Below are 24,885 nucleotides of genomic sequence, written 5' to 3'. Positions count from 1 at the left end.
TTGCCTTTGAGGAACGAAAAGGTTCTTTCTTCCGCGCCCTCCTTTCGTAAACTCGGGCCCCTAAACGATCCGTGCTAGACGCCTGCACCACAAACACCTGTGCCACCAAACTTCGCCTGGATCCTCGCGCCACTCGGCGATTCTACAACACCGAGAGTCTTGCTTTCACGCTAAGAGGGATGCATCATTATCAAGATCCTGGTGCAAAGAAGTCCCCCTCTCCCTTCAAGTTGAAACTCCGAAGTCATTCTATGAAGCCTTCACCGACGAAAGTACGTTATCGATTTCTCATTGCATATTTTGCTACAGGAAATGTTCGCCAGCCAAGCTCACTGCCACCCAATGGAGAAACTACCTGACTCCCGCGATGGTGCAGGCTACGACGGCTCTTCAGAAATGCAAGAAGTGTCTCCCACCAGATGGTAGCGATGTGGTCGATATTTGCCTCGAGTGCCGCAGCGGTTTTGAAAAAGGGAAGTTGCCAAAGGCCTGCTCGGTCAACAATATGGATATCGGATGTGAGCATCGTTATCCTGGGGAGCTCGATGGCCTCTCTCCTGTCGAGGAGAGACTGATCGCTCTTCAGGCGCCTTTCGGCTATATCACGAAGTTCACTGTTGATAACAAAACGCCGTCGGGTGTCAGTTACAGGAAACACGTGAAGGGGCATATTGTCGTATTTCCGAACAATGTAGATGACCTAGTCGCCACGGTGCTCCCTCACCCGCTTCTTCAGACGGTCGAGAACATTCATGTCTCTTGGGACGGCGCCAACAGACCTAGCCCGGCGGATGTGGGAACTCTCCTTCGGGTGCGCAAGTCTCGCGTAACGGCCGCCATTTTATGGCTTCAGAGGAACAATCCCCTCTACAAGGACATAAAAATCGACCAGGATGAAATACAGAGCTGGCACTACGCAGAGCGCTCAAATGTTCCCGCCGTTCTCATGGAGAGGATGCAGAGGTGGAAAAGACGCACACGGACCCCATCGTCCCAAATACCGATCGTGGATTAGAGGAGAACCGTTTCACAAGCATTGAAGAACTCCTCACCTCCATACAACCAGACTCAAGCGACGACACCCCTATCTCAGTTGACAATGCGTCGATGGAACAGCCTCACCCACCACCTGAGAATGCCCATATGTCTGCTCCCGGCCCAGAGAGTCTCGACCGTGACGGTGATATCCTATACGAGACGTCAACGTCCGGCATGTTTCCTCTGGACGGGCCTGCCGCTTTCGCTGAAGTTGACAAGCTGTCCTTCCTAGCCGAGGCTATGCGGACGAGTCAAACCAGACACGGCGATGATGCTGAACCTTCCGCTATGATGGTCCACACGGCGGGAGACCAACCGTTCATTCGAGTCGAGCGTGGCGCGGATTTTGCAGACAACCTGCACGAGGACTTCTTTCCGCGCACCTTTCCCATACTTTTCCCGTGGGGGAGGGGCGGCCCTAAGACACTGAGCGAGCCAGATGGCAATATGTATGATGCTTCACAACCTGTGCAGCGCAGCGCGAATCACTCGCTCAATTATTGGGCCAAATATGTGTTGCAACGACATGGGGGTCGATTTGCTACACATCCGGTCTTTTGTTTCTTGATCTTCAACATCCTCCTCCGATCCACGAACCGCCGTATCAGCATGGTCCGTATGGCAAGGGGCTCCTTCGACAGACTGGAACGGGTCTATGGAAGCCTGACGGCGGACCGCCTAAAAATAGCCGAGGAGGAGATGCGAGAGACAAGGACCACGACGGATCCGGACATATCGTTCTTGCTTCGCGAATTGTCCATCTTTGGCCACGCACAGCCGCTCTCCAACGAAACTCGACTCTTGATGCGGAGGAGGATACAAGCAGTTAACATTTGGACCGGTATGCCTGCCATTTGGATCACGGTCAACCCCAACGATATCAACAATCCGGTCAAGATGTGGCTCTCCATACACAGGCTCCACGACTATAACACGGCAAAGGAACTGCTAGCCGATCTCCGGGGAAGGTATGACAGGATTGCTCTCAGCACCATGGACCCAGTTAGCGCGGCCATCTTCTTCCATCGAGAAGTCTCACTGTTCTTTGAGAAATATGTCAGGACGGGCCAAGAATCAGTTTTCGGAAAGATCAGCCATTACTACGCAACAGTCGAGACGAACGACCGAGGCAGTCTGCACTTGCATGGTCTACTCTGGTTGGAGGGTAATATGCAGTTGCCTTCCCTGATCGATGATATGGCGAAGCCCGAGGAGGAAGAATACCGTGCCCAAGTGGTTCGGTATCTAGACTCGGTATTTTACGAATGTTTAGATGAGGAAGCTGGAAAAGCTGTCCGAAAGGAGCGAAAACCAATCGATCCGATCGAGGGAATCATGCACGACACCGAGGCTCTCGCAGCGGCTTTCGACAACGAGTCTAACTACATTGCGTACTGTTGCCAGGTGCACTCGCACACCTACACCTGTATCAAGTATTCTCTCAAAGGACTCGTCGGAGAGGGTGCAGGTAAGCACAAACGGACAGCTTGTCGGTTCAAAGCGCCTTGGAAGATCGTCGACGACACCGGATTCACGGAGGACGGCCTGCTCAGGATCCAGCGGAACCACCCGCTCGTCAACCGGTATAACAAAGCAATGGCAGTCGGCCTCCGTCACAACCACGACATCTCGATGATCTTGACGAGAACCAAGGGACTCGCCATGGTATTCTACATCACGAACTACGCCACCAAATTGGACACGCCCATGTGGAAACGCCTTGTCTTCGCCGCTGATGTGCTTCGACAGCTTCATGAATCGGCAGCGCTGAGGCATCCGGGGCCGAATCTTGCCGAACAGGATGCCCAGCGCCAGGCCGTAGTGAACGAGAGCCGTCAGTTTTTGATGAGGGCCGCTAATCGAATCTTTTCCGAGAGACAGCTTTCGGCTGTGGAAGTCTGTTACTTCTTGCTTGGCTATCAAACGGACTTTACTAACGTACCGCACTGGTCCTACATAAACTTGACCGCACTCTATTGGACCATTTTCCGGCGTTGGATACACCTCCGTCGCCAGGCCAGCACACAAACAGATGACGAAGAGCCATCAGAGACGGTGCAATTTCGGGAAAGTGGCCGGACTTTATTGTACCTGGATGCCTACACCTACCGGGGCCCCGTTCTGAGAGATGTGTGCCTCTATGACTATATGTCTATGATTACCCTGGAGCGTCGCCGCGGTCGAGATGAGGATGAAACCCACATAGCTCTGGAGGGACCTCCAGAGTGCTACGGATGGATCCAAAAGCTTCGCGAACCCCCCGAGTACGCGGTGCCAATCTTTCAGGGATTCATTAGCGATGACCACATGGACGAGCACCCGGTGTATTTCAAACGGTACGCTCCGGTTGCTGCCCCATTTGCCCGCGAGCCAGCTCTGACAATCTGTACAGCAACTCGGTTCTCCATCTGGCCTTATTTGTGCCATGGGAAAACTTCCTCTCCAAGACGCGTGGTGATGTTACCGGCATATGGCAGAACTATGCAGCTATGCTCTGTCCTCGCCTGCGATCCCATGTCTCAAACATCTCCCTCCTCAGGAAGTCGGCCGAGGATGCTCGTAAAGACGCGAAGCTCTGGGCCAGCCGGTCGGAAGGGGACGACACAGTGGATGTGGACTTTCCTCTGGATGAGGGTGATTATAGCGACGAGCCCACCTCAGCAGAACCAACCATGGCAGAGCATCACCAAACCTATACAGCTCTCCTCCAGACTCTTCGAAGTGCCGTGCGGGACTCTGATGCAACGAGAGAGTCCCCAGTCCTGCAGAGCCTGATCCAGGATCTGTGCTATGAGAACCCTGCCGAAGAGGATCGGCCGTTCGTCCAACGTCACGACAGTTTTTATCAGCAAATCCGCCATAACCAGAATAGTCCATTATCCCAGTGTCCTATTCCTTCTGCACAAGATCTTCAAGCTGCGGCAAAGGCCCAGGATATGCTGCATCTCCGGATGCTCGATGAGATGGAGGGCGGTGTCCAAGGTGGTACAACCTCCATTGGTAATGCCGATATCGACGATCTGCTTGTTCGGCAGTGTGACGCGGAAGTTCCCATCCCGAGACAACTGGAAGATTCGACCGTACAAAATCCTCGAATGCTTGTTGACATAGGTCCCACCAGAGGGTTCGTGGAGCTGGGGCTTCTTGCCGCGTCTAGCTATACGCTCAACTATCTGCAGAGCATGGCACTTCAACTTGTGTGCAGGTTCTTGGACAGGTATATTGCCAATCCTGACTCCGCTGGTCAACATCTTCAGTACATCGGAGGGCCAGGCGGTACTGGGAAGTCTAGAATCGTCGATGCTTTGCGGGACGTATTCACGGCTAGAGGTCAGCCACATCACCTCCAGGTTACCGGTACATCCGGCAGTGCTGCTGCTCAGATCGGAGGCACGACACTCCACTCGGCCTTGGGACTAGACACCCACCGTTCTCACAGCAAGCAAAAGCCTCCGATATTCTCGGAAGCGAAAAAATGGATGTGGAAGCAGAAACTGGCCCTCGTAGTTGACGAAGTGAGCATGCTCGGGGGAGCCACTCTATTCAACGCCAGCTGCCACCTCCAGGCCCTCCGTGACTGTGCCGATAAGCCATTTGGAGGCATTCCCGTTGTTCTCTTGATGGGTGATTTCTATCAGTTCGCCCCGGTGCTCGAGACAAGTCTCCTGGTGGACCGGATGGTGGATCTCGCTTACACGGCCTCCCTAGGACAAGCGACCATCGCTCACCACCGTGGCCACAGTCTGTGGCTGTTGTTCAAGACAGTTATCCTCCTTGAAGAGCAAGTCCGCGCGCGAGACGATCCTCAGCTAGGCGCTCTTCTGGACAGAGTACGGGCTGGAACCCAGACAACGGAGGACCTTGACCTACTCAACACCAAGCTCGTGGACCGCTCCCAAGTCACCTTCAAGGATGGCTTGCGTGCCATAACACCGCTCAATCGCAACCGATGGAGCCTCAACATGGAAGCCGTGGTAGACTGGGCCCGCTTTCACAGGAGACACATCTCGCTCTTCCTCTCGACCCACACCTGGCGCAGTCGAGCCTTATCACAGCAGGAGGTGGCCCAGACCATCGAACAAGGCGACAACTCCAACTGCAAGATCCCTGGGGTCTTCTTTTACGCCCAGGGGATGCCTGTAGTTGTCAACAAAAATACATACACCGGCTTGAAAGTTGTGAAAGGGGCGGAGTTTACCGCTGCTGACGTCATTCTCGATCCGAAATCCCCGGGCTACCATCTTGCGGACGACGTTACCATCCATTTTGGACCGCCACTGGGCATATTGTTAGAGTCGCAAGAAACAAAGGATTTAGCAATCCCGGCCCTCCCAACGGGCACCGTGCTCATCCGGCCTATCACGCATACCCTAGATCCAGCCAACTCACACTACAAGTTCCTGTCGGGGAAATGCTCTCGGCGGGGGTTGCCAGTTGTCCCGGCATTTGTCCTTACTGACTATAAAGCTCAAGGCAAGACGTTTGAGGCTGTACTGTTGGAGCTGCGAGGAAACCGTATGACGAATGGTCAGCCTTCCAAATGCGACTTTACCAGCCTCTATGTACAACTATCCAGATGCAGAACGCTACAAGGAATCAAGCTTCTTAGTTCCATACGGCCGCAGGATTTCATCGGGAATAAGCCAGACCAAGGCATAATTGATGCCATGCAGAGGTTGACGGATCTGGCAGCAGAAACGAGACGCTTATTTGAAAGTCACCAAATCCTCGCGGCAAGGTAGGAACGCCACTCCGAGGGCGCAAACCCGGATTCATCGTCGATTGTTTGTTGAGATACGTGATCATTTGGTTGTCGAGGTCGGCCCGGTTTGCAGACTGAGTGCCGACACGGTGAAAGACCAGCGGAACCTCGATGAGTCTCGGGACGGGGGGGATATAATTTAATTAGAGAAGACGGGATGATCTGTTGTTGGATTGCGCAGGAATGCTGAGTGCACTTGATGAGAAAGTAGTTCTTATTGTTATTGTTCTTCTTGCAATCGAAGGACCTTTAAGACCTTATATCTTCGAGTGGTCCCTTCTAGGACCTGAGTCCTAGAAAGTCCTACGATCAAGTCCTACGATCTAAGTTTTAGGACTTCAAACCTTAACTTTAATCCTGAAGTTGAGGGGGAATCCTCAGTTCTTCCAACATGATCTACCTGGATCATTGTCAAGGACCAAGGTGCGAATCTGATTCTCTCAACATCGCATCGACGATGACGGCTTGGATGGATCCTGGTGAATACTGCTTGTGACTGGCGCTGCTGTAGCTGATGCACCTGATTGTGGGGCTGCTGGAGTAGGAGCTTGGGGCGTAGGGACTAACGGAGGCGAAATTTCTGGTTCTGAATCCGTGTCCATGTTATCCCATTTCGAGTAATCAATAGTCATGGAGAATCACTCAATGCTACCTCTTTTGAGGAAGATTCAGCTTGAATAAATTGGATGCCAAGGTAAAGAAATAATACACAAAGCAGCGTTAAACTACAATGCTGTCGAATGCGGGGTCGGAGTAGTAAGCCAGAGCCTGTGCGCGCAAAAGGCAAAAAAAACTAGTCACACACCGACGCCACCCGCCCTTGTAAGCGCCTTACTTTAAGCGCCTTACTTCTCAAGCTCTAAACTCGTTCCGAAAAGGCATTGGCGGACCCCGTAGGGGACCGGTCTCCTGTCTTCCGCGCCCTCCTTCGTAAACTCGGGCCGCTAAACGATCCGTGCTCAACGCCTGCACCACTAACTCCCGCGCCACGTTCGCTTCGCCGATCGACCGCGCCAAATCCCTTCACCACAGACGCTGCGCCACCACTCCAATCGAACGCTTCTGCGCCACTATGCCTTGAGGAACGAAACAGTCGCCGCGCCACAGTTTTTTGAGCCACACTTGGGAGCAACGCGGTTATGCCATTCTCAGCCCTACTCCTACTCCAGTTCACCGTTTCCTTAAAAAAAATTGTGTCTTTCACGGGGCCCCCCAAAGCCAGCGAAAGAGTGGCTCAACGAATAACATTGGCCGTCCCAAACGACGGAATGTTCGAGAAACGGGTGTTCCAATCTTGCGAACCAGCGCATCGTATCGATAGCTTATCGATATGATAGTCACGTGGCCTCGACATTCGATCGCTGTGGAAATCGGCCAAGCTGTCACGAGCTGCGCAATTTTCCCTATAAGCGCATACCAACAATGGTATGAATGAGCCTTAATTTCTAACAGAGCAAAGGGCGGTCTGCCGCCGTATTGTACGTTGGAGCGGAGCCCCTATAGTGGGTCTGCTCGGACCAATCACTCCTAGCACCTTGCAACACAAGCAAATTGTTTTTAGCTTCAATCCTCAACATACCTATTTCACGGGCGGGTTTCTTTGCTTTTATTTTATTGATCTCTAAACACAACTCTTCGGTACATATCAGCCATAAAATGCAATGCCGCCAATTCGGACAGCCAAGAACAACACATTCTCAGGTGCTCAAGCTCCTGCTGACAATCCCCCAAAGAGGATGCTGCTCAAGTCCATCCCCAAAGGTGTGAAGGATGCTCGCTTTGGAAGTAGCGATCATGACTGGGACGGCAAGTATGAGCAAGTAATTGGAACGTCTACCAGGAACATCGTCTTCGGCAGTAGGTTCGTGTTGACCGAGTAAGTAAGCTTCCCACGGTCTAAGCGATTTATGCTGACCTCGCCTCGTTCAAGCGATCATATTGACGATATCTTAGCCTTGGGAAGCCCAATTTGCAAAAAATTCGTGCACTTTATTTTCATATATGAGGATGTGGGCTACGGTGCACGGAATAACGCACAGTCTTTGACAAACGAGGCGGTTGTCCGTCTAGGAAAGTCATGCCCCAACCTGAAGAAAGTTCAGCTCCAAGCTACATCTCACGTCTCTGACGACGGCCTACTCGGCTTGTTCCAGAACTGCTCCAATCTAACCTCGGTGGAGCTTACCGGGACTTCTCGTGGCAGTGGGGATAAACTCTCTGGAACGGCGCTTGACGAGTTGCGAGAGCACCCGGAGTGGGTTCCCAAGTTGAAGAAGCTGATCCTTGGTGAAGGGGAACACAACAAGTTGTTCATGAAGGCTATGCGCGCTTTGACCAAAGAAAGGCCAGGGCTGACAGTTACTTTGCTTCAACGGCATGAAGTTAAGAAGTGGGGAGACTGGGAGTTGGAAGAGACAAAGATTGAGTACAAGAAGGGGCGCGTGGCGTGGTAGGAAGGACCGAATTTTCCCCCTCACGTCATGTGTATATTAGTAATTAGTACCCTTTCGGCTCTAGTGCCGCCGGGCGTAATAAATTGAATTGTATTGTATTGTATTGTATTGTATTGTATTGTAACCCCCTCTACTCTCTCATCCTTGGCCTGTTTCCTGGGGTGGCACAAATTGAATCGGTGACGGGTTTCTCAAGTCATTCCGTCTTTTTTTTTCTTGTGGCAAAAAAGAAAACTGCAGAAATTACCTCTATTTGATAAAACGAAAAGGTTACAGGTCATATTGGAAAGGTGTAAGTTGCATGTCTGGGTGAGGAGCACAGCTCACTACATAGTATCCACATCCCAGCCACCAGCAGATCGGACCACCTTAGTCATACGGTCTCAACACTATTACTCTATTACTACATTACTCACCCGGGTATTTCCCCTAGAAGAGTCGTGTGAGATGGTTTTCCTACTCTTCTGCCCTTGGCCTGTTCCTGTGTCAGTTGGGCACGATCTGGCCTGAGCTATCTGAGCCACGCGCATGTGGCGCAGCTTTATCGAATCGCATCATGCACTGAACTGTGGACGCTGGACTGCATGCGCTAAACTCCTTTTGTCAGCTTTACGACTCCAGGTATTTGAAGAAAAGTTTGAGGCGGCCAGCGAATCCTCCGGTGTCAAAGAGTCCCACGGAACGGCTTCAAAGTGTCCCAGGGAAGGAGCCACGAGCGCCAAAGGGACACTCAGCATGGGGCAAGATTTGCAGCGAGTGCATCAACGGTGGACCGGTCGTCATGAAGAGTGGTCGGCTCACCACACACCATGACTTTCCGCCCGCGGAGGAGCCTCCGATACCGCCCAGAGCCCCCTCCGTTCGCAGGCAAGACCAGTTGTGCCTTTCAGGTTAAGACGCGTGACGGTCAGTATTAGGAACATGTCAGGCCTAGGAAACGGACATGTCAGACCGAGAAAACGAACATGTCAGGATTAGGGACATGTCAGGATTGGGACATATCAGGTCTAGAAACTAGCTATGTCAGGTCTGAGAACATGTCAGACCTGGAGGCAGGACATGAATTGGGCCGTTGGACGAATGGCGTTGGATTCAGTTACAAGGACTGTCACTGATATTTGACTTGACATCTAGTCGAGGCTATCGGTTACGCAGGGCGTGCTGCTACCACGAATGCGACAGATCAGCTCGGACCATATATCGTGCAATCTGTTCTTCTGCTAGACCCACCCTCACTCTTCGCCGGATCTATCTACATGACCCTTGGACGCCTCATCCGAGGCCTCGGAACTACGGCAATCGCTTGCTCAATTGTCAGGGTCACAATCATGACAAAGCTTTTCGACTCGGGCGATGTTGTGTCATTCCTCGTCCAGGCTACGGGTGCCGGCATGACCGCCTCAGGAGGCTGCTCGATGGCTGATCCAGGGCGGTGGGTTGTGATTGCGAGATTGGTTATTTAAATCGTCTTTTTCAGTGCCCCTGAAGGGGACCTGAGTCGCCTACGGCCAATGGACGGACGATACACACACACATACACACTCACTCAATTTTAGATCAGTTGTCAACGTTGAAGCCATCGAGAAGGATTGACTCCATCAACATAGAGATCAAGTTGAATTGATTGAATTGATGCTTGATCTTGACAGCATCCATCCTAAAATATCGTCGACCCCTTGTTCACAGAGCTAGGATACATAAGGTTTGCTATGTTCCCCCTTTTCCCGTAGCACCATCTATCCCCAAAAATAGGTATCGGAGTTTGCAATCATATCTTATTGTGTAACTAGCCTTCCGTCCTACCTCCTACCCAGAAAGAAAATATCCAGCCCCTCCGAGAGGCTCTCGCCCGATACATTTGTTCCTTAGTGAATATAAGAAGGATCATCCAAGCACTTGGTAACGTCGACGTCCAGGTCCGCTATAGGGACCTTCTTGCAGCCTTGGATTCTGAAGCTCTTCATATAGGAGCCTTCCTTGCTGGTGCTCTTCTTGTACCATTCCTTGGGAGAGCCGGCCGTCGCACTGCCAAGTTTGTCACCAATGCAACCAGGCTTGCTGTGGATTGTAATCGAGCAGCGAGTCCAGGCAGCGCTGCAAAAAGTGAAGGATCCAACGCGCTCCCTTGTGATTTGATCAGGGATAGGGTAGCAGTTGTTGTCCGCGACCATACTCTTAAAGTGCATGTGCTTGCCCTTTTGGTAATCTTCGGTCCACACGGTGAAGCTCCATGCGTCGGCGCCGATGAGGGCCATGGAGGAGAAGGCGAGGATAGAAGAAATCTTCATTTTGAGAGTGGTAAAGGTTCAAGGACAAGGGTGTTAAAGGAGTTGAGTGGATGGGTAAGAAAAGAGGCAGTATGCATGAAGACAAGTGACGTCCTTTATATCTCTTCTTTGCTTCATCGGCCTGCGTACTGCGTTTAGAATAACTCGATTCCTAACTTTGTAGCGAGAATATTCGACGTAAGACCTTTACTTGATTCACTTGATTATTGAGCGGATTCGTAACTAACAACAGGAAACCGTTATGCCTCCCCAGTTAATTGGTGATAATACGGGACAACTTTGAGTCCCTAATCCTGTCACCGCTCGATATCCATGTTCTATGAATAGTTTAATGGCCCACACTTTTGTCACCATTTTATTTTATTTCGGAAGGTAGTAGTAACGATGCAAACTCTATAAACATTGCCCCCACTTAGTGCTATAAGCAGCCCGTTAGCTCCATGCTTGAGATCCTATCGTGACCCAAACAGCACAATGGAAGACCTTTTGAGAGTTTACTAACCCAGTCCATGGTGAACTCTAGTAGAATTGGTTTTGTAACCCTAGAAAACAGGGGGTTAGTAAACTCTCAAAAGGTCTTCCATTGTGCTGTTTGGGTCACGATAGGATCTCAAGCATGGAGCTAACGGGCTGCTTATAGCACTAAGTGGGGGCAATGTTTATAGAGTTTGCATCGTTACTACTACCTTCCGAAATAAAATAAAATGGTGACAAAAGTGTGGGCCAACCTTCCTCCAGCCGACGCAGCCGCCCTTCAGTCTCGCCTACGGAACGTCAAATATCTTGTTATCGATGAAAAGAGCATGCTAGGGCTTCCAGTCCAAGAGCCCATTATGGACCGCCTATTTCCCACACTGGAAAGACCTTATCGCTAGCCACCCTAGGCACAACACCGAAACTTCATCGCCATACCAAGTTTTAGTTTGACCTTGGTACCAGTCCAATTAAGGCAGGCGGTCCAGTCCAGTGCTTCCTGTTACATAGGCGGTCCAGTCCAGGGTGTCTGCACTGGACTGAACCGCCTATTCCTCACACTGGGTCTTTCCGTTGTGCTAGACAGACCCATAAGATTGATCCTACCGTTCGCCTTGGTCTTGCAGGTTGTATCAAATCAGAGACAATTTACTTGCCCGAGCAGCATACCAGAAACGGTCGTCGGCGACGGCGGCTGCTTATCAAAGTCGACAGTACATTGATGCACCCGGGCCAGTAGACGCAAAACCATCTTTCCAGACTTATCGATGTTTGTGCCCAAAACACTGGTCACACGCAGACGCCACCAGCCCCGTAGTCACCTGCCAAAAGTCTCCCAATCGCCTGTAAATCCAGTGCCAGGTGCCTTACTTCTCAAGTTCTCAGCTCGTTCCGAAAAGGCATTGGCGGACCCGTAGGGGACCGGTCTCCTGTACCGAGCCGTCATCGAAGAGCCACAGGGAAACCAGAGGGTCCGAGGGACGTTCCGAAAAGTTCTTTCTTCCGCGCCCCCTAACCCTAACCCTAACACTAACCCTTGGTAAACTCGGGCCACCGAGAGGTCCGTGCGAGATGCATGCACCACAACCGCTTCACCACGATCTCCGCGTCACTTTGCCTGAGGAACGTAGAGACGAGATAGGCTTTCAATATATCTCTTGGGAAGTAATAAGAGGAGAATCGACACTTCTCGAAATCTCATTATTTATCTTCTTTATAACTTTTGTAATACCCGGTAGCCGCGTGGCGGAGATTCAGCCCTTTGGCGGATGTCTGGTGTTGCGAACCCCGCTTCAGACGTCATTGTCGTCATGGAAGGCGAACCGGATGTTCCGGGCGGGGGATATCATCGTCCCCTGCGTAAAAGGACCAGAACGACGAGGGCATTGGAATCCGAGCAGCAAAATGGCGATATGGAATGGCAGGAAGAGGAGAGCAGTGAGGGAGCTCTGAGTCACACCAGAACTAAGAAAAGGACCACGCCTAAGGCAGCCGGCAGCATGACGGAGGCAATCCAGGGCCTGAAACGATTCCTAGAACAAGACTTCAATAAGAAAATGGAAACGATGAAGGCAGAGTTTCAGCTCGAGTTTACAAAACTTAGCGACCACATGGCTGAGGAAGTCACTAGGACCACGGCCCAGATGGCACAAGAATTATCACAAGCCCGAGAGCAGCTTACCCAAGTTTGCAGCGAGTTGGAGCAGACCCGGATACAACTGGACACCTTAAACAATGCTCATGCAGCCAGATCGCCTAGTCGGACATATGCAGATGCTGCCAGAATGACGCCTGCTAGTATCACCACTCAAACTCCATCCACGGTTCGATCAGCAACCCCGGAACCGGTGTTCTGCACGGTAGACACATCTAGGGTGCCCGAGGATCATATTGGAGATACTGCACAAGCAGTCATTCGCAGGACCATTGAACAGGAAATGCGAGCATCCAGCGACCAACCTAGCTGGCGATGTGTTGCGGTAACCAGAGATGGACGAAATACCAAGCGCCTGAGAATCATCGGTAGGAATGAGGAAGAATTGAAGAGGATCAAGATGATCATCGAGGCCAAGAAGGCCCCAGGCACGAGGGTGCTCCGAGACCAACTGTACCCCGTCAAAGTTGACAATGTGAACCGTACCGCCGTCCTTGACCAGGAAGGCAAGGTCCTCCCTGGAATAACAGAAGCTTTGGGCCAGGAGAACGAAATCCAAATTGCAAAGATAGCCTGGTTGAGCCGAAAGGACAGCGCAAAGGCATATGGATCCATGGTAGTATATCTCACTAAAAATAGGGATGCTATGAGACTTCTACAGGAACGCTACTTCCTTGCAGCCGGCGAATCGGCATACACCAGCGCCTTCGAGCGCAGAACCGGACCAATGCAATGCTATAACTGCCAGGAGCTCGGCCATAAGGCATTCTCGTGCAGCAAGAATCGGGTATGTGCGAGGTGTGCTGCCGAAGGCCATCATCATAGTGAGTGCCAGGCGCAGGTACCTAAGTGTGTACCCTGTGGTGGCCCCCATGAGTCGTTCAGTCGAAGATGCCCGAAACTCTACCCTACTCGACATGAGTAGAGTGTTTCAGGCAATCCAACTGAATGTGAGAAAACAGGATATGGTACACGAGAGCCTAATGAACGACAAGCAGCTCCAAGACTTTGCAGTTGTAGCGATTCAGGAACCACAGGCACGGAAAATCGACGGCAAACTGCTGACAGCCCCTATGGGACACCCCAGGTGGATCAAAATGGTCCCTACAATTTGGAGGGAGGGCAGATGGCCGATACGGAGCATGCTGTGCGTGAACAAGGATGTGGAAGCAGAGCAGATACCGATAGAGACGCCGGACATGACGGCAGCCATCATACGTCTCCCGGAGCGGACGGTTCTGGTGATATCAACGTACGTGCCAGGAGGGGATCCTCAGGCTTTACGAGGCACTTGCGGCACCTTACGCCAGGTCATCTTGGACACAAGAGGAGAGGCTGGCAGGCTTGTGGATGTGATGGTTGTCGGAGACTTCAACCAGCACGACCAGTTGTGGGGAGGAGATGATGTTTCTTTAGTAAGACAAGGCGAAGCGGATCAGATCATTGACCTCATGAACGAGTTTGGTCTCACCAGCTTGCTCCCCAGAGGAACGAAGACGTGGAGTAGTGGAGACTTTGCAACAACGGTCGACTTGGTCCTGGCTTCGGAGGAGTTGACGGCCTCGACCGTCAAATGCGCAATACATAGGACAGAGCACGGCTCAGATCATCAGGTGATTAACACGGTCTTCGATATTTCGGTTCCGCAGCCAAAACAGCAGAATCGACTTCTCCTAAAGAATGCGCCTTGGAAAGAAATCAACGCAAGAATTGCAAGCGCGCTTGGGACGATGCCGTCGGAAGGCACGGTACAGGAGAAGACTGACAAATTGATGTCGGTGGTTATGGAGGCGGTGCATTCCCTGACACCAAGAGCCAAGCCTTCGCCGTACGCTAAACGGTGGTGGACGGCAGATCTGACGCAGCTTCGTCGGATATACACGTATTGGAGGAACCGCGCTCGGTCCGCGAGACGGGCAGGATGGGCGAGGATGGAACTGGAAGAGACAGCAAAAGGGGCCTCGAAGCAGTATCATGACGCCATCAGGCAACAAAAGAAGAAGCATTGGAACGAGTTTCTGGCAGATAATGATAACATCTGGGAGGCAGCTAAGTACCTGAAGTCCGGCGATGACACGGCATTCGGCAAAGTTCCGCAGCTAATCAGGGTGGACGGAACAACCACAACCAACCACAGAGAACAAGCTGAAGAGTTGCTGTCCAAGTTCTTCCCTCCCTTGCCGACCGACATCAAAGACGAAGGCCCTAGGCCTCAGAGAGCCCCTGTGACGATGCCTGACATCACGATGGAGGAGGTAGAACGACAACTCTTCGCGGCAAAATCATGGAAGGCGCCTGGAGAAGGTGGATTACCGGTGATTGTGTGGAAACAGGTGTGGCCGGTGGTCAAACATCGGGTGATGGCCATCTTCCGGGCGTCCTTAGATGAGGGAATATTACCCGATCAATGGAAGCATGCAAAGATCATACCGCTGAAAAAGCCGGGCAAAGAGAACTACACGATTGCAAAGGCGTGGCGACCAATTTCACTTTTAGCTACTCTCGGCAAAGTATTGGAATCGGTAGTCGCAGAACGTATCTCGCATGAGGTGGAAACATTCGGCTTGCTCCCGACGAATCACTTTGGAGCCCGTAAACAACGATCAGCAGAGCAAGCGCTTCTACTCCTGCAGGAGCAAATCTATGCTGCCTGGCGAGGTCGACGGATCGTAAGCCTGGTCAGTTTTGATGTCAAGGGAGCCTACAATGGAGTATGTAAGGAGAGGCTGCTTCAGAGACTGAAAGCACGTGGCATCCCGGAGAAACTACTCCCGTGGGTTGAGGCGTTTTGCTCCAATCGTACGGCAACGATCCAAATCAATGGAGAGTTATTAGAAACTCGAGACCTACCACAGGCAGGCCTACCCCAAGGCTCTCCGCTCTCTCCAATCTTGTTCCTTTTCTTCAACGCAGATTTGGTACAGCGTCATATCGACAGCAACAGAGGGGCGATCGCATTCGTGGACGATTTCACAGCCTGGGTCACAGGGCCAACGGCACAAAGCAACCGCAAGGGCGTCGAGTCAATCATCGAAGACGCGTTGGATTGGGAGAGGAGAAGCGGCGCGACGTTTGAGGCGGACAAGACGGCTATCATACACTTCACTCGGAGAGACTACAAAACCGACTCAAAACCTTTCACAATCAAGGGACAGGTGGTTCAACCGAAAGATCATGTCAAGATCCTAGGAGTCGTCATGGACGCCGGGCTCAAGTACAAGGAACATATTGCGAGGGCAGCCTCTAAGGGTTTGAAGGCAGCAATGGAACTGAAGAGGCTGAGGGTCTTGTTGCCAGCAACGGCAAGACAATTATTCATAACTACAGTAGCCCCAGTGGTGGACTATGCCTCCAGCGTGTGGATGCATCGGGTCAAAGCCAGACTCAAAGGACCGATCAACCGGGTTCAGAAAGCGGGAGCACAGGCAATTGTTGGGACGTTTAGGACCGTGGCGACAAGCGTGGCAGAAGCAGAAGCCCACATTGCTCCAGCACAACAAAGGTTTTGGAAGAGGGCAATCAAGATGTGGACGAATATCCACACCTTGCCCGATACCAATCCTCTTCGCAGAATGACATCTCGCATACGAATGTTCAGAAGATCTCACCGGTCACCGCTCTACCAGGTAGCAACGACTCTAGTAGATATCCCAATGGAACAGCTGGAAACCATTCAACCACTTACACTAGCGCCATGGAAAGAACGAGTGGAAGCTACTACCGATGGGACAGCAGCGAGAGAGGCAGAAGCAGGTTGGGCCATACGCGTCGCGGTGAGCAGCTCCGCGCGGAACGGCATAGTAGGTGTTGGCGGAGCAATCCAGATTCCGTTGTCCATGCGAGGCGGTCCGAAACTGCAGACCTTCTCGTTCACCCTTGGTCTGAGAACAGAACAGAACCCGTACAGCGGAGAACTCGCGGCGATGGAATATGCTTTGAGGCGTGCCCTACCATACTTCAAATATCGCAGCGTCGCACTGATCACGAGCAACAAAGCTGCTGCACTCTCCCTTAGGCAACCCCGTCAACAATCCGGGCAGGAATATATACGCTGTATCTATGATTCAATTGAAGAGCTGCGGGAAGGTGGAAATGTTGTAAAGGCTCTCTGGCTACCCTCAAGCGGCGAGAACAAGCTTCTCAAGCATGCCAAAGAGGAGGCCCGGAAGGCAACACAGCAAGGCGCCACCCCTGAAAAACAGTGCTCTAGCATGAGGTCGACGACGCTCAGAATTGCGCAATCGAAAGTCGACGCTAATAGGACACTGCCGGAAAAGGTTAGAAGACACTCCAAGCGAATAGACGCAGCACTGCCAGGCAAACACACGAAACAACTCTATGACCAGCTATCATGGAAGGAAGCGAATGTGCTGGCACAACTCAGAACGGGCATGGCAAGACTAAACTCGTACCTCTTTCACATCAAAGCGGTATCATCGGACCAGTGTGATTGTGGACAAGCGAGAGAGACGGTTGAACACTTCCTCTTCCGATGCCGAAAGTGGACGGCATACCGTACAGAGATGCTTCAATGCACTAGCACCCAGAGGAGCAATGTCTCTTTTTATCTTGGAGGAAAGTCACCATCTGATGACCAAAAATGGACGCCAAATATGAAGGCCGTTCAAGCGACAATCCGATTTGCATTGGCCACAGGCCGCCTCGATGCAAGCTAACTAGGGAGACAGGCCTCTCTCTGTCAACCCCCTTACACCCCTACTATTTCAACTTCACCCCACCCTCACCCCGTGCCAAAATAGCGAACACCGCTTCAGCCGCCGTGGATAGGACACTGAACACTTGACGAATAGGCTTCAAGCTAGTTCGCCGTTAACACTACTAACCCATGGGAACCCGCAGAGAAGAAGGAACATGCGATAGGCAAGGAAGTATAAGCAACAAGAGGACTCAATATGGGCTGAAGGAGACCATGACACCATTTGGGCAATGTATATGTATTTTAGTAATTAGTGCCCTTTTGGCTCTGGTGCCGCCGGGCGTAATAAATTGTATTGTATTGTATCGTAGAGACGAAGGTGCCTTTGCCTGAGGAACGTAAGTGACGAAGGATCTTCCTTCCGCGCCTTCTGACCCCTCAACGCCCGGTTCGCTCGACGATCAGAGCCTTCTAAGCCGCTTTTGATGCGCCACCGCTTCTGTTTCTGAGCCACCCTTGTGAAACGAGCCACATGCCACATCTGAGTGTTGAAATGAGCATGTTATGTTGATTGAAGAAGAAGAAAACTAGCGCTAACCAGCGGAAGCTATTGATAAGAAGACATCCACCAATGGATCGGAATAGCCATTGATCCGTTAAAACACGGATCTCAACAAGTTCCTCCCGGTCGGAGAACTCTGAGATGGTGGACTCGACTGAGAGCAAGCTGGAGGTACCTTCCATTAGGGAGCCTTTTCCTGCCTCACCGCCCGTGGAAGGGGAGGAGCAGAAAGTGCCAGTCAGCTCAAGGCCCAAATATAAATCGGCAGGCGATTCTTCCGACTTGGGCATGTTCATTACAGAGCTGGCCGTGTTGAGACCGTATGACTAAGGTGGTCCGATCAGCTGGTGGCTGGGATGTGGATACTATGGAGTGAGCTGTGCTCCTCACCCAGATATGCAACTTACACCTTTAATATGACCGGTAACCTTTTCGTTTCATCAGGCCGACACCGATTCATTGGAGTTATCGACGTTCTTGGGGTCTAACTTGCCAGTAATAGCTCTTTCGCCGTTGTCGGAAGGCTTCTTCTCAATGGGCTTCTCTTCAGTTGACTTCTCGTCCTCCGTCTTCTCTATTCCGGGAGTCACCTCATCTGACTTGCTCTCTTCAAATCTGCGAAACACTTCCTGCATCGCGTTTTCTAAATGGCTTTTGTTGTTCGTTCTATTGCTCCCATCACCCAGGACCTTGTCGATTTTTTCACCTTTCATTTAATCCCGTAAGATTGCCAAGATAGCATGATTTGGGCCCCGGCTGACCTGGAAAGATTGTGTTTTAAAGAATGAACCATTACTCTTCTGTCGTACATTCTCGTATGTTCGTGACGTTGAGCTCCTTGCGTTGCCATGGAGAGCTCTCGCCAGGCCAGGCCGGGTTTCAAGGTCCCCTTGACATTCTGGCTTATGCTGATCTTGAGCTTTCTTCACATGGTTCCTCTGAGAATGTGCTGCTTGACGTCTTTGACTCGTTTGAGTTCAAATTTCAAGCAGCCACCATATTTCTTGCAATACTTTCTATGGTATGGACAGGCTTGCAGAGATGTCTTAGCTTGGTTATTCTCTTTAGCGGCTGCCGTCTGCTTCACAGATGTTGACTTGCTAGGATTTGTTTTACTCCTCTGTCGCGAGAGCGGACAATAGGATGTGCATCCTGCCTCCCGCAAATGCGGCTCTTTCAAGTACGCCGCGGCGCGTTGGCCTCCAGCTTTGCCACCTACTGGGGAAAAAGTCAGCGGCTGCGAAATCACGACAATGGTTCGCCTGATGCGCATTGTTTCATCAATAATCAGAGCGTAGTGATGAATTCTCAACCTCGCCAGCGCTATAATCCACCCTTCAAAACTAGTTTGACTTGGCAAGCGTTAGGTTCTCGTTGCTTAGAGTCCCATGGGACATTCGTCTTACTCTCAAGGTGTGAGTTAGGCAACGGATCCAAGTCCTTGATAAGACCGGCACAGCGCCATGAGAGCAAGACCTGACAAATGGCGATAATCCCAGCATTGAGATGCGTACGCAACCCCGAGGCTGTCTTGCCAGGAGTTGATAGTAACCTCTCACCCTCGACGGACATTGGCTGGATCGCCAAGGAGCCCTCGGCCATGATATCTGCTTTGCTTGGTGATCCAGTTACTAATTGGGTCACAAAGGTTGCCGTCGCTGACCTTCCAATCCGACTACTAGGCTTAGTATTTAGTACTGACATTAGCTATGTACAATAGCAACTAGTGACCTATTGGCTGTAAGCCGCCTGGGCGTAACAAATTGTGTGTATGTACGTATTGCGAAGCCTATTTGACACACTCGCCTAAGCACCCTAGTCAAGCCAAAAGGTGTGATGACAATGTTCTATGACTAAATGGTGGCCATACTGTGCATAGGAGGGAAAGATATAAGAACTTCATCCTAGCCATCTAAGCTTAAACTAAGGTCACCTAAAACAAGGCCTCCTCAAACCTGCTTAAAACTAGAGCACAGAGCTAGGTTTCAAAGCCGACCGTTCCATATTCAACTCAATTATCACTTCATTACATCTTCATTTGCAATGGGTAGCTTTATATCGCGCGAAGCTAGGTATGTTTTCTTCGTTTTTAAGATGCATCTGATATAAATAGTTTTAAAGGTCGATAGACGTACGAAGACGAACAAGCCAGCAAAGTGAAACTTTCCACCCTGAAAGAATATCCACAGATAGAAAATGCGCTATGTGTAGAGGACGTCGGTCTCAGAAGCAACACAAAGAGTCTAGTAGCATCCTAGATCAATTTATCTGTTCGAGACAGCAATGTATGGAGTTTAAAGATCTCCTGGCTGCCTCACTTCATAGCAGACCAGTTATTATCGAGAACCACCACCATTATCACAAGACAGAACCAGAGTTAGCTACGCCAATTAGTCTTGCTGAGTTACCGGGTGAGAGCTTGACAGTTCATACAGAGCTGCCTACCTACAATGCGCACGTTGAATATCTGGCTGAGGTAGAGGACACACCTCCTGCTGTGGATACCTCTACTAAACCATTGATGGAATATATGAAGGGTTATGTACATCTATAAGGGGATTTCTTTCTTCTTGAATCTTTTCATTTATTGTTCGCTTACTGGTATCTATTCAGAGTTATCCGGCTTGATCCGTAGGTCAGGAAGGAAAGAAAGAAGTGTCCAAATTGTCTATGAAGAATTCCATGCCCACCAATTGATCAGACGTCTGGCTGGTAGGGCTCTTATACCCCTATGCTAGGTCTTGGAGGGCCCGTGTCGGGACCGTAGTCCACTTCCGGCCACATGAGTAACTTCTCCTCGTTGCGTCGAAGGGAGAGCAGTCTCGGCGCCACAATGATTGGGTAGACGACTCTCTACTAGGCTTTAGCTTATATTTTGACGGCTATAGAAGAAGAGGTTACCGGTGTGGTGTTTTTAGTAAAGTCCTGTTGTCTTGAGAAAGTGTGTAGGTGGCGTAGTGTTCACATTGCGCTGCTTCCAGGGGCGGACGTGTAGAACTTGTGAGCATGGAACGGCCCTGAGGTAATGTTCATGTGACGGATCGCGCATACAAATCCGAGAAACATGCTGGTGTGTGAGCTACGGACGGCTATGCATTCCCAAGCGCAGAAAAGAGAGTAAGAAGCCACGATGAGCTGAACTTGACTGTATTGACTTTGGAAGGTCACAAACTGGGCAAAGTAGCCAACCAGGTCGTGATTACCCGAACCCCCCTTCAACGCGGCGACGCTATATTATTTTGGTAGGTTTGTATCCCCAAGACTAGCATCAGCGGGCCCTAGATGGCCTCATCACGCTGCGTCAGTTGGTCAAATACACTCCCCTGCTGGCTTGTTGACTGATGAAACGAAAAGGTTACAGGTGATATTAAAAGGTGTAGGTTCCATCTCTGGGTGAGGAGCACAGCTCACTACATAGTATCCACATCCCAGCCACCAGCAGATCGGACCACCTTAGTCATACGGTCTCAACATTGACTGTGTCACCCAGCCCAGAAGTCATTGTGACTGTATTGGAGCCTGGCGGCGCGTGATGGAAGGGACTTAATCAGGGCCCGGCTACTGGTGCAGGGCAGGTTCGTCTTGATGTAAGGCTTTTATCTCCAGAGGGCTGAAAAGGCTTCACCTTATGCACCATCAAAAGCACCTGATGTTCGGCAGCAGAACAGTGCTCTCCTTCGAAGCACCTCGCGGTGTCTGGTCCGTTGGTGGCACGCAGGAGGATTGGGCATGTCAAGAGACAGTCCGTTCTCCCTTCTCTCCAGGTCACCCCCGGGCTCGTTCGGGTTAGGAAACCTCGTGTGGGTTGGCTGTAGGGGACGCGGGCAGTCTGCCCCCACCCAAGTGCACACACGTAGCAGAATCGTCAAATGAGCGGCCACCCTTGGACAATGTTGATAGCATTCCGATTGAGCATACAGCGTAAGTAGGGAGATTACGTCATTTTTTGTATCCAGAGATGAAGTAGGCTCAAGCCCCAGATACAGATATCACTCAAGTTACTTGAGTCACCATGCGGAAAGATCGCCGCCTATTTCAGGGCCATTCCCCCCTCCTTGAGGACAGCCTTCCAATTTCCCCTCAAGTGCTCCGAATAGCAGCTAAGTTGAAACAGGTCCATTAGTCTATTACCTTCACCGTCCTCGACAGCCTACTCTTGCTTTTGGGGTATTAAGGCAAGATTCACCAAGCGCTTACGAGAAAACACTGAGAAACTTTTGCGAATGAAGCTCTTTGACATCTTCCATACGTTTGGCAGCCACCTCGGTGTCATCGCGCATTGCGCAACGCGCGACCACGAAGGACCTAATCGGTCTTCTAGAGAGTTTGCCATACCTATGCTCAGCCCGCGGAACTTCGCCAGGGAAGCTTCTCCTCAATTCTGCAAAGGGAAATCTTATGAGAAACGAGCCACAGCCAGCGACATCTCATACAAGGGCAACATCGGTATTGACGGCAACTACGGGTGCAACCTCATGTTAGTTCAGAATCACCTCGCGACTCTGTACGATTACACCGTCACCTTTACCAATGGTGCCGGGTTAGCCCAGAGATGTGTTTGCTGGTTGAAAATCGGTCCACATGAAGGAATCAACGGGTTCTTCCAGGGAAACCAAGTCCTCGAATTCAGCCTCCCTGGTCATAGCAGACAGGTTCTTGCCATTGACACAGACTCACAAGGTGGCTGCGCCTGTGGCAACCCAAGGGTCCCAGTCACTGCGTATGGACAGTTTGCGTCTTCATGGTTGGAGTTTGACATAGCTAACGCTGCTAATGGCGGTTGGTCTGGAGCCGATGCGTCTTGCTTGGTGTCTGCTTTTTACGGTCTCGATATCCCAGGCCTCCAAGTCTGCAGTTATGATGTGTGCTCTACCGTCAATCCCGGCGGCACTGGCACTAATGCCTACATTGGTGGCATGGAGAACGAGGATGGAATTGGCCTTAACATACCACCGGGGCAAGTCCAATTGGTTGTAACTGTTGGGTATGGTGGTGGTTAAGTAACACTGACACTATGGAGTTTAACTTTGACGGGCACAATGACGGTCATTGTAGCCTCTGGCCTTCTTGGTTCTTATTATTTAAAAGAGTAGTAACGAATTCTAGGACGTACTAGTAACGAATTCTAGGACGTACAAAGGAGTCATGCTCACATTGTCCGAAAGCCTTCCTAAGAAGCATTTGCAAGTAAAATGAGGACTGGTAGAGAATTACAAACAACTGAGAAGTTGAAAAGGTAACGTATCATCAGAAGCAAAAGAAAAAAAAATTAAAAAAAAAATGGGCGTGTTTGGGAGGTAGTAAAATGGAGGTAAATCCTTTAGCCGCTAGTTCAGTGAATGCCAGCTTCATCACTATGACAAAAGAGAGATGGGCAGGGGCTTCCCGTACGTTGTCCGCTATCGCTCACTCGTAGTCATTTCGCAGCGCGCAAAGCACGCGCTCACGGTCCTAACTGCGACCACCGCCCAGTTCCGGGCTTATAACCTATTAGAAGTAAAAATATTAATTGATTAAATAATTAACTATAAGTACCAGAGGACAATATAGTCTACAAATAGTGTGTGGATCACTAATTGATCGGACTAATGTTTCTCCTTTAATAGAGATACTATAGCAGCCTTTACCTAGAGGCTGACGTTAGTATATATAATTGCAGGCTCTACTGAGAGCTAAAAGCTCCCCCCTCTCTCTTAAAGAAGGGATAACGGAATCTGTAACTGTATTTTATATTTAACTAACTTCTTTAGATTCTATATAATCTAATAGCTTTAATTTAAGTTTAATTTTTCTAAAGTTTTAATTATATAATATTTTACTATTAATTTTAATATACTTAAAATTTTAAATAGATTCTATATTATAGGCTAAAGCTTAGTATAAGAATTCTAGCTTTACTGAACTTAACTACCTGAGGTTTAGCTAACTTACCACTCTTAGGGGCCTTATTTACTTAACTACTAGCTAGTAGCTATATTACCTCTTTCTCTCTTCTCTTTAGCTTTAGATAGATAATTCTATAGTAGTAGCCTGTTAAATAAACTTCTATCTAGCTCTTTATATTCTGTTAGACTGTAATATATATAGTCTATATCTATTTAGTTAATAAGTTAATTATATAGATAACTTAAGAGAATTCTATACTATTTTATAAGAAGACTATTATTAAAATTGCTATTATTATTATTATTATTTAGTATATACTATTTTATCTATATTTAGATCTATAGAACCTCTACTATATAATTCAGAAAGGAAAAACCTTTTAACTACAGCTACAATATTACAGCCTATACTATAATCTATACCTAATTAAGCAGTTAGAGATAGTAAAACTAGAAGTATACATCCAGTAATAGGTAGCTCTTTAGCTATTAGTATAACTTAGTTATATTAAGTATCCTTCTTACTCTACTATTATTAGATGTAATAATAATTATTTAAGTTATTAATCTATCTGATTTATCTACTAATATAAACTAATTAGAATCAGCCTACTCTAGACTTATAAGTATAGAATAGTATACTAATTGTTATATATAGTTATAGAATAAAAACCCCTCTATAATTTCACTCTACTAATAATTATTTAAGTGATAAATCAGATAGATTAATAACTTAAATAATTATTATTATTAAGTCTATATTAGTATTATTAGTACTAGCTTTATTTAGGTTTGTATATTATACTATTACTCTTTATTTAGCCTAATAGGCCTTTAGATCTCAAAGGTATTATTACGGATTTCCCTAGGAAAACCAGTCAGAAAGTCCTTAGGATTTCCCTTACAAGCTCTCTGGCAGTAAGCTAGGGAAGTGCGGGGTAATATACACTCAGACTTCCCTGGGATTTTCTGAAGGGCTGATTGGGATTTCCCTAAGATATATTGGGCAGAGATAATGCTAAGGATTTCTAAGAGATTCCTTAGGAAGGAATCTTAAGAGGTTAAATAGAAGGAAAGTCCTTAGGTAGTTAGAAGAAGAATATACCTACTAC

The 24,885-nt window shown here is 49.6% G+C and overlaps 7 protein-coding genes across 7 annotated transcripts; 4 read left to right on the top strand and 3 right to left on the bottom strand.

Moving 5' to 3' along the window:
* Positions 1–6,139: 6,139 nt before the first annotated feature.
* Positions 6,140–6,455, bottom strand: BGZ61DRAFT_464799 (uncharacterized protein). The gene has a single exon (XM_046247510.1). It carries the CDS (start codon positions 6,430–6,432, stop codon positions 6,241–6,243), a length of 192 nt encoding a protein of 63 aa, XP_046095861.1. The 5' UTR covers positions 6,433–6,455; the 3' UTR covers positions 6,140–6,240.
* A 1,006-nt stretch (positions 6,456–7,461) lies between these two features.
* Positions 7,462–8,253, top strand: BGZ61DRAFT_370033 (uncharacterized protein; the record flags this gene model as incomplete). The annotated part of the gene is made up of 2 exons (XM_046241987.1): positions 7,462–7,676; positions 7,731–8,253. The coding sequence occupies 2 exons, from the start codon at positions 7,462–7,464 to the stop codon at positions 8,251–8,253; spliced, it is 738 nt and encodes a 245-aa protein (XP_046095860.1).
* An 883-nt stretch (positions 8,254–9,136) lies between these two features.
* BGZ61DRAFT_464795 (uncharacterized protein) lies at positions 9,137–9,893 on the top strand. The gene is made up of 2 exons (XM_046247509.1): positions 9,137–9,159; positions 9,388–9,893. Exon 2 carries the CDS (start codon positions 9,510–9,512, stop codon positions 9,714–9,716), a length of 207 nt encoding a protein of 68 aa, XP_046095859.1. The 5' UTR covers positions 9,137–9,159; positions 9,388–9,509; the 3' UTR covers positions 9,717–9,893.
* On the bottom strand, positions 9,843–10,741 carry BGZ61DRAFT_464794 (uncharacterized protein). Its single transcript, XM_046247508.1, has one exon. It carries the CDS (start codon positions 10,539–10,541, stop codon positions 10,119–10,121), a length of 423 nt encoding a protein of 140 aa, XP_046095858.1. The 5' UTR covers positions 10,542–10,741; the 3' UTR covers positions 9,843–10,118.
* Positions 10,742–18,309: 7,568 nt separating this feature from the next.
* BGZ61DRAFT_593884 (uncharacterized protein) lies at positions 18,310–19,490 on the bottom strand (the record flags this gene model as incomplete). Its single annotated transcript, XM_046256808.1, has 2 exons — positions 18,310–18,531; positions 19,295–19,490. 2 exons carry the CDS (start codon positions 19,488–19,490, stop codon positions 18,329–18,331), a joined length of 399 nt encoding a protein of 132 aa, XP_046095857.1. The 3' UTR covers positions 18,310–18,328.
* A 441-nt stretch (positions 19,491–19,931) lies between these two features.
* On the top strand, positions 19,932–20,442 carry BGZ61DRAFT_485643 (uncharacterized protein; the record flags this gene model as incomplete). The annotated part of the gene is made up of 2 exons (XM_046249734.1): positions 19,932–19,960; positions 20,010–20,442. The coding sequence occupies 2 exons, from the start codon at positions 19,932–19,934 to the stop codon at positions 20,440–20,442; spliced, it is 462 nt and encodes a 153-aa protein (XP_046095856.1).
* Positions 20,443–21,710: 1,268 nt separating this feature from the next.
* Positions 21,711–22,926, top strand: BGZ61DRAFT_403459 (uncharacterized protein). The gene is made up of 2 exons (XM_046243105.1): positions 21,711–21,809; positions 21,875–22,926. Exon 2 carries the CDS (start codon positions 22,112–22,114, stop codon positions 22,886–22,888), a length of 777 nt encoding a protein of 258 aa, XP_046095855.1. The 5' UTR covers positions 21,711–21,809; positions 21,875–22,111; the 3' UTR covers positions 22,889–22,926.
* Positions 22,927–24,885: the final 1,959 nt, after the last annotated feature.

Source organism: Ilyonectria robusta (assembly GCF_021365365.1).
Source record: "Ilyonectria robusta strain PMI_751 chromosome Unknown BGZ61scaffold_39, whole genome shotgun sequence".
Taxonomy (NCBI): Eukaryota; Fungi; Ascomycota; class Sordariomycetes; order Hypocreales; family Nectriaceae; genus Ilyonectria; species Ilyonectria robusta.
Note: the sequence above shows the minus strand (reverse complement) of the source record. Positions and strands in the feature narration are given on the sequence as shown.

Excerpts from the sequence above, each read along its gene's own strand:
- BGZ61DRAFT_403459 (XM_046243105.1), top strand. The coding sequence starts at position 22,112 with ATGAAGCTCTTTGACATCTTCCATACGTTTGGCAGCCACCTCGGTGTC.
- BGZ61DRAFT_464794 (XM_046247508.1), bottom strand. The coding sequence starts at position 10,541 with ATGAAGATTTCTTCTATCCTCGCCTTCTCCTCCATGGCCCTCATCGGC.
- BGZ61DRAFT_464799 (XM_046247510.1), bottom strand. The coding sequence starts at position 6,432 with ATGACTATTGATTACTCGAAATGGGATAACATGGACACGGATTCAGAA.
- BGZ61DRAFT_464795 (XM_046247509.1), top strand. The coding sequence starts at position 9,510 with ATGACCCTTGGACGCCTCATCCGAGGCCTCGGAACTACGGCAATCGCT.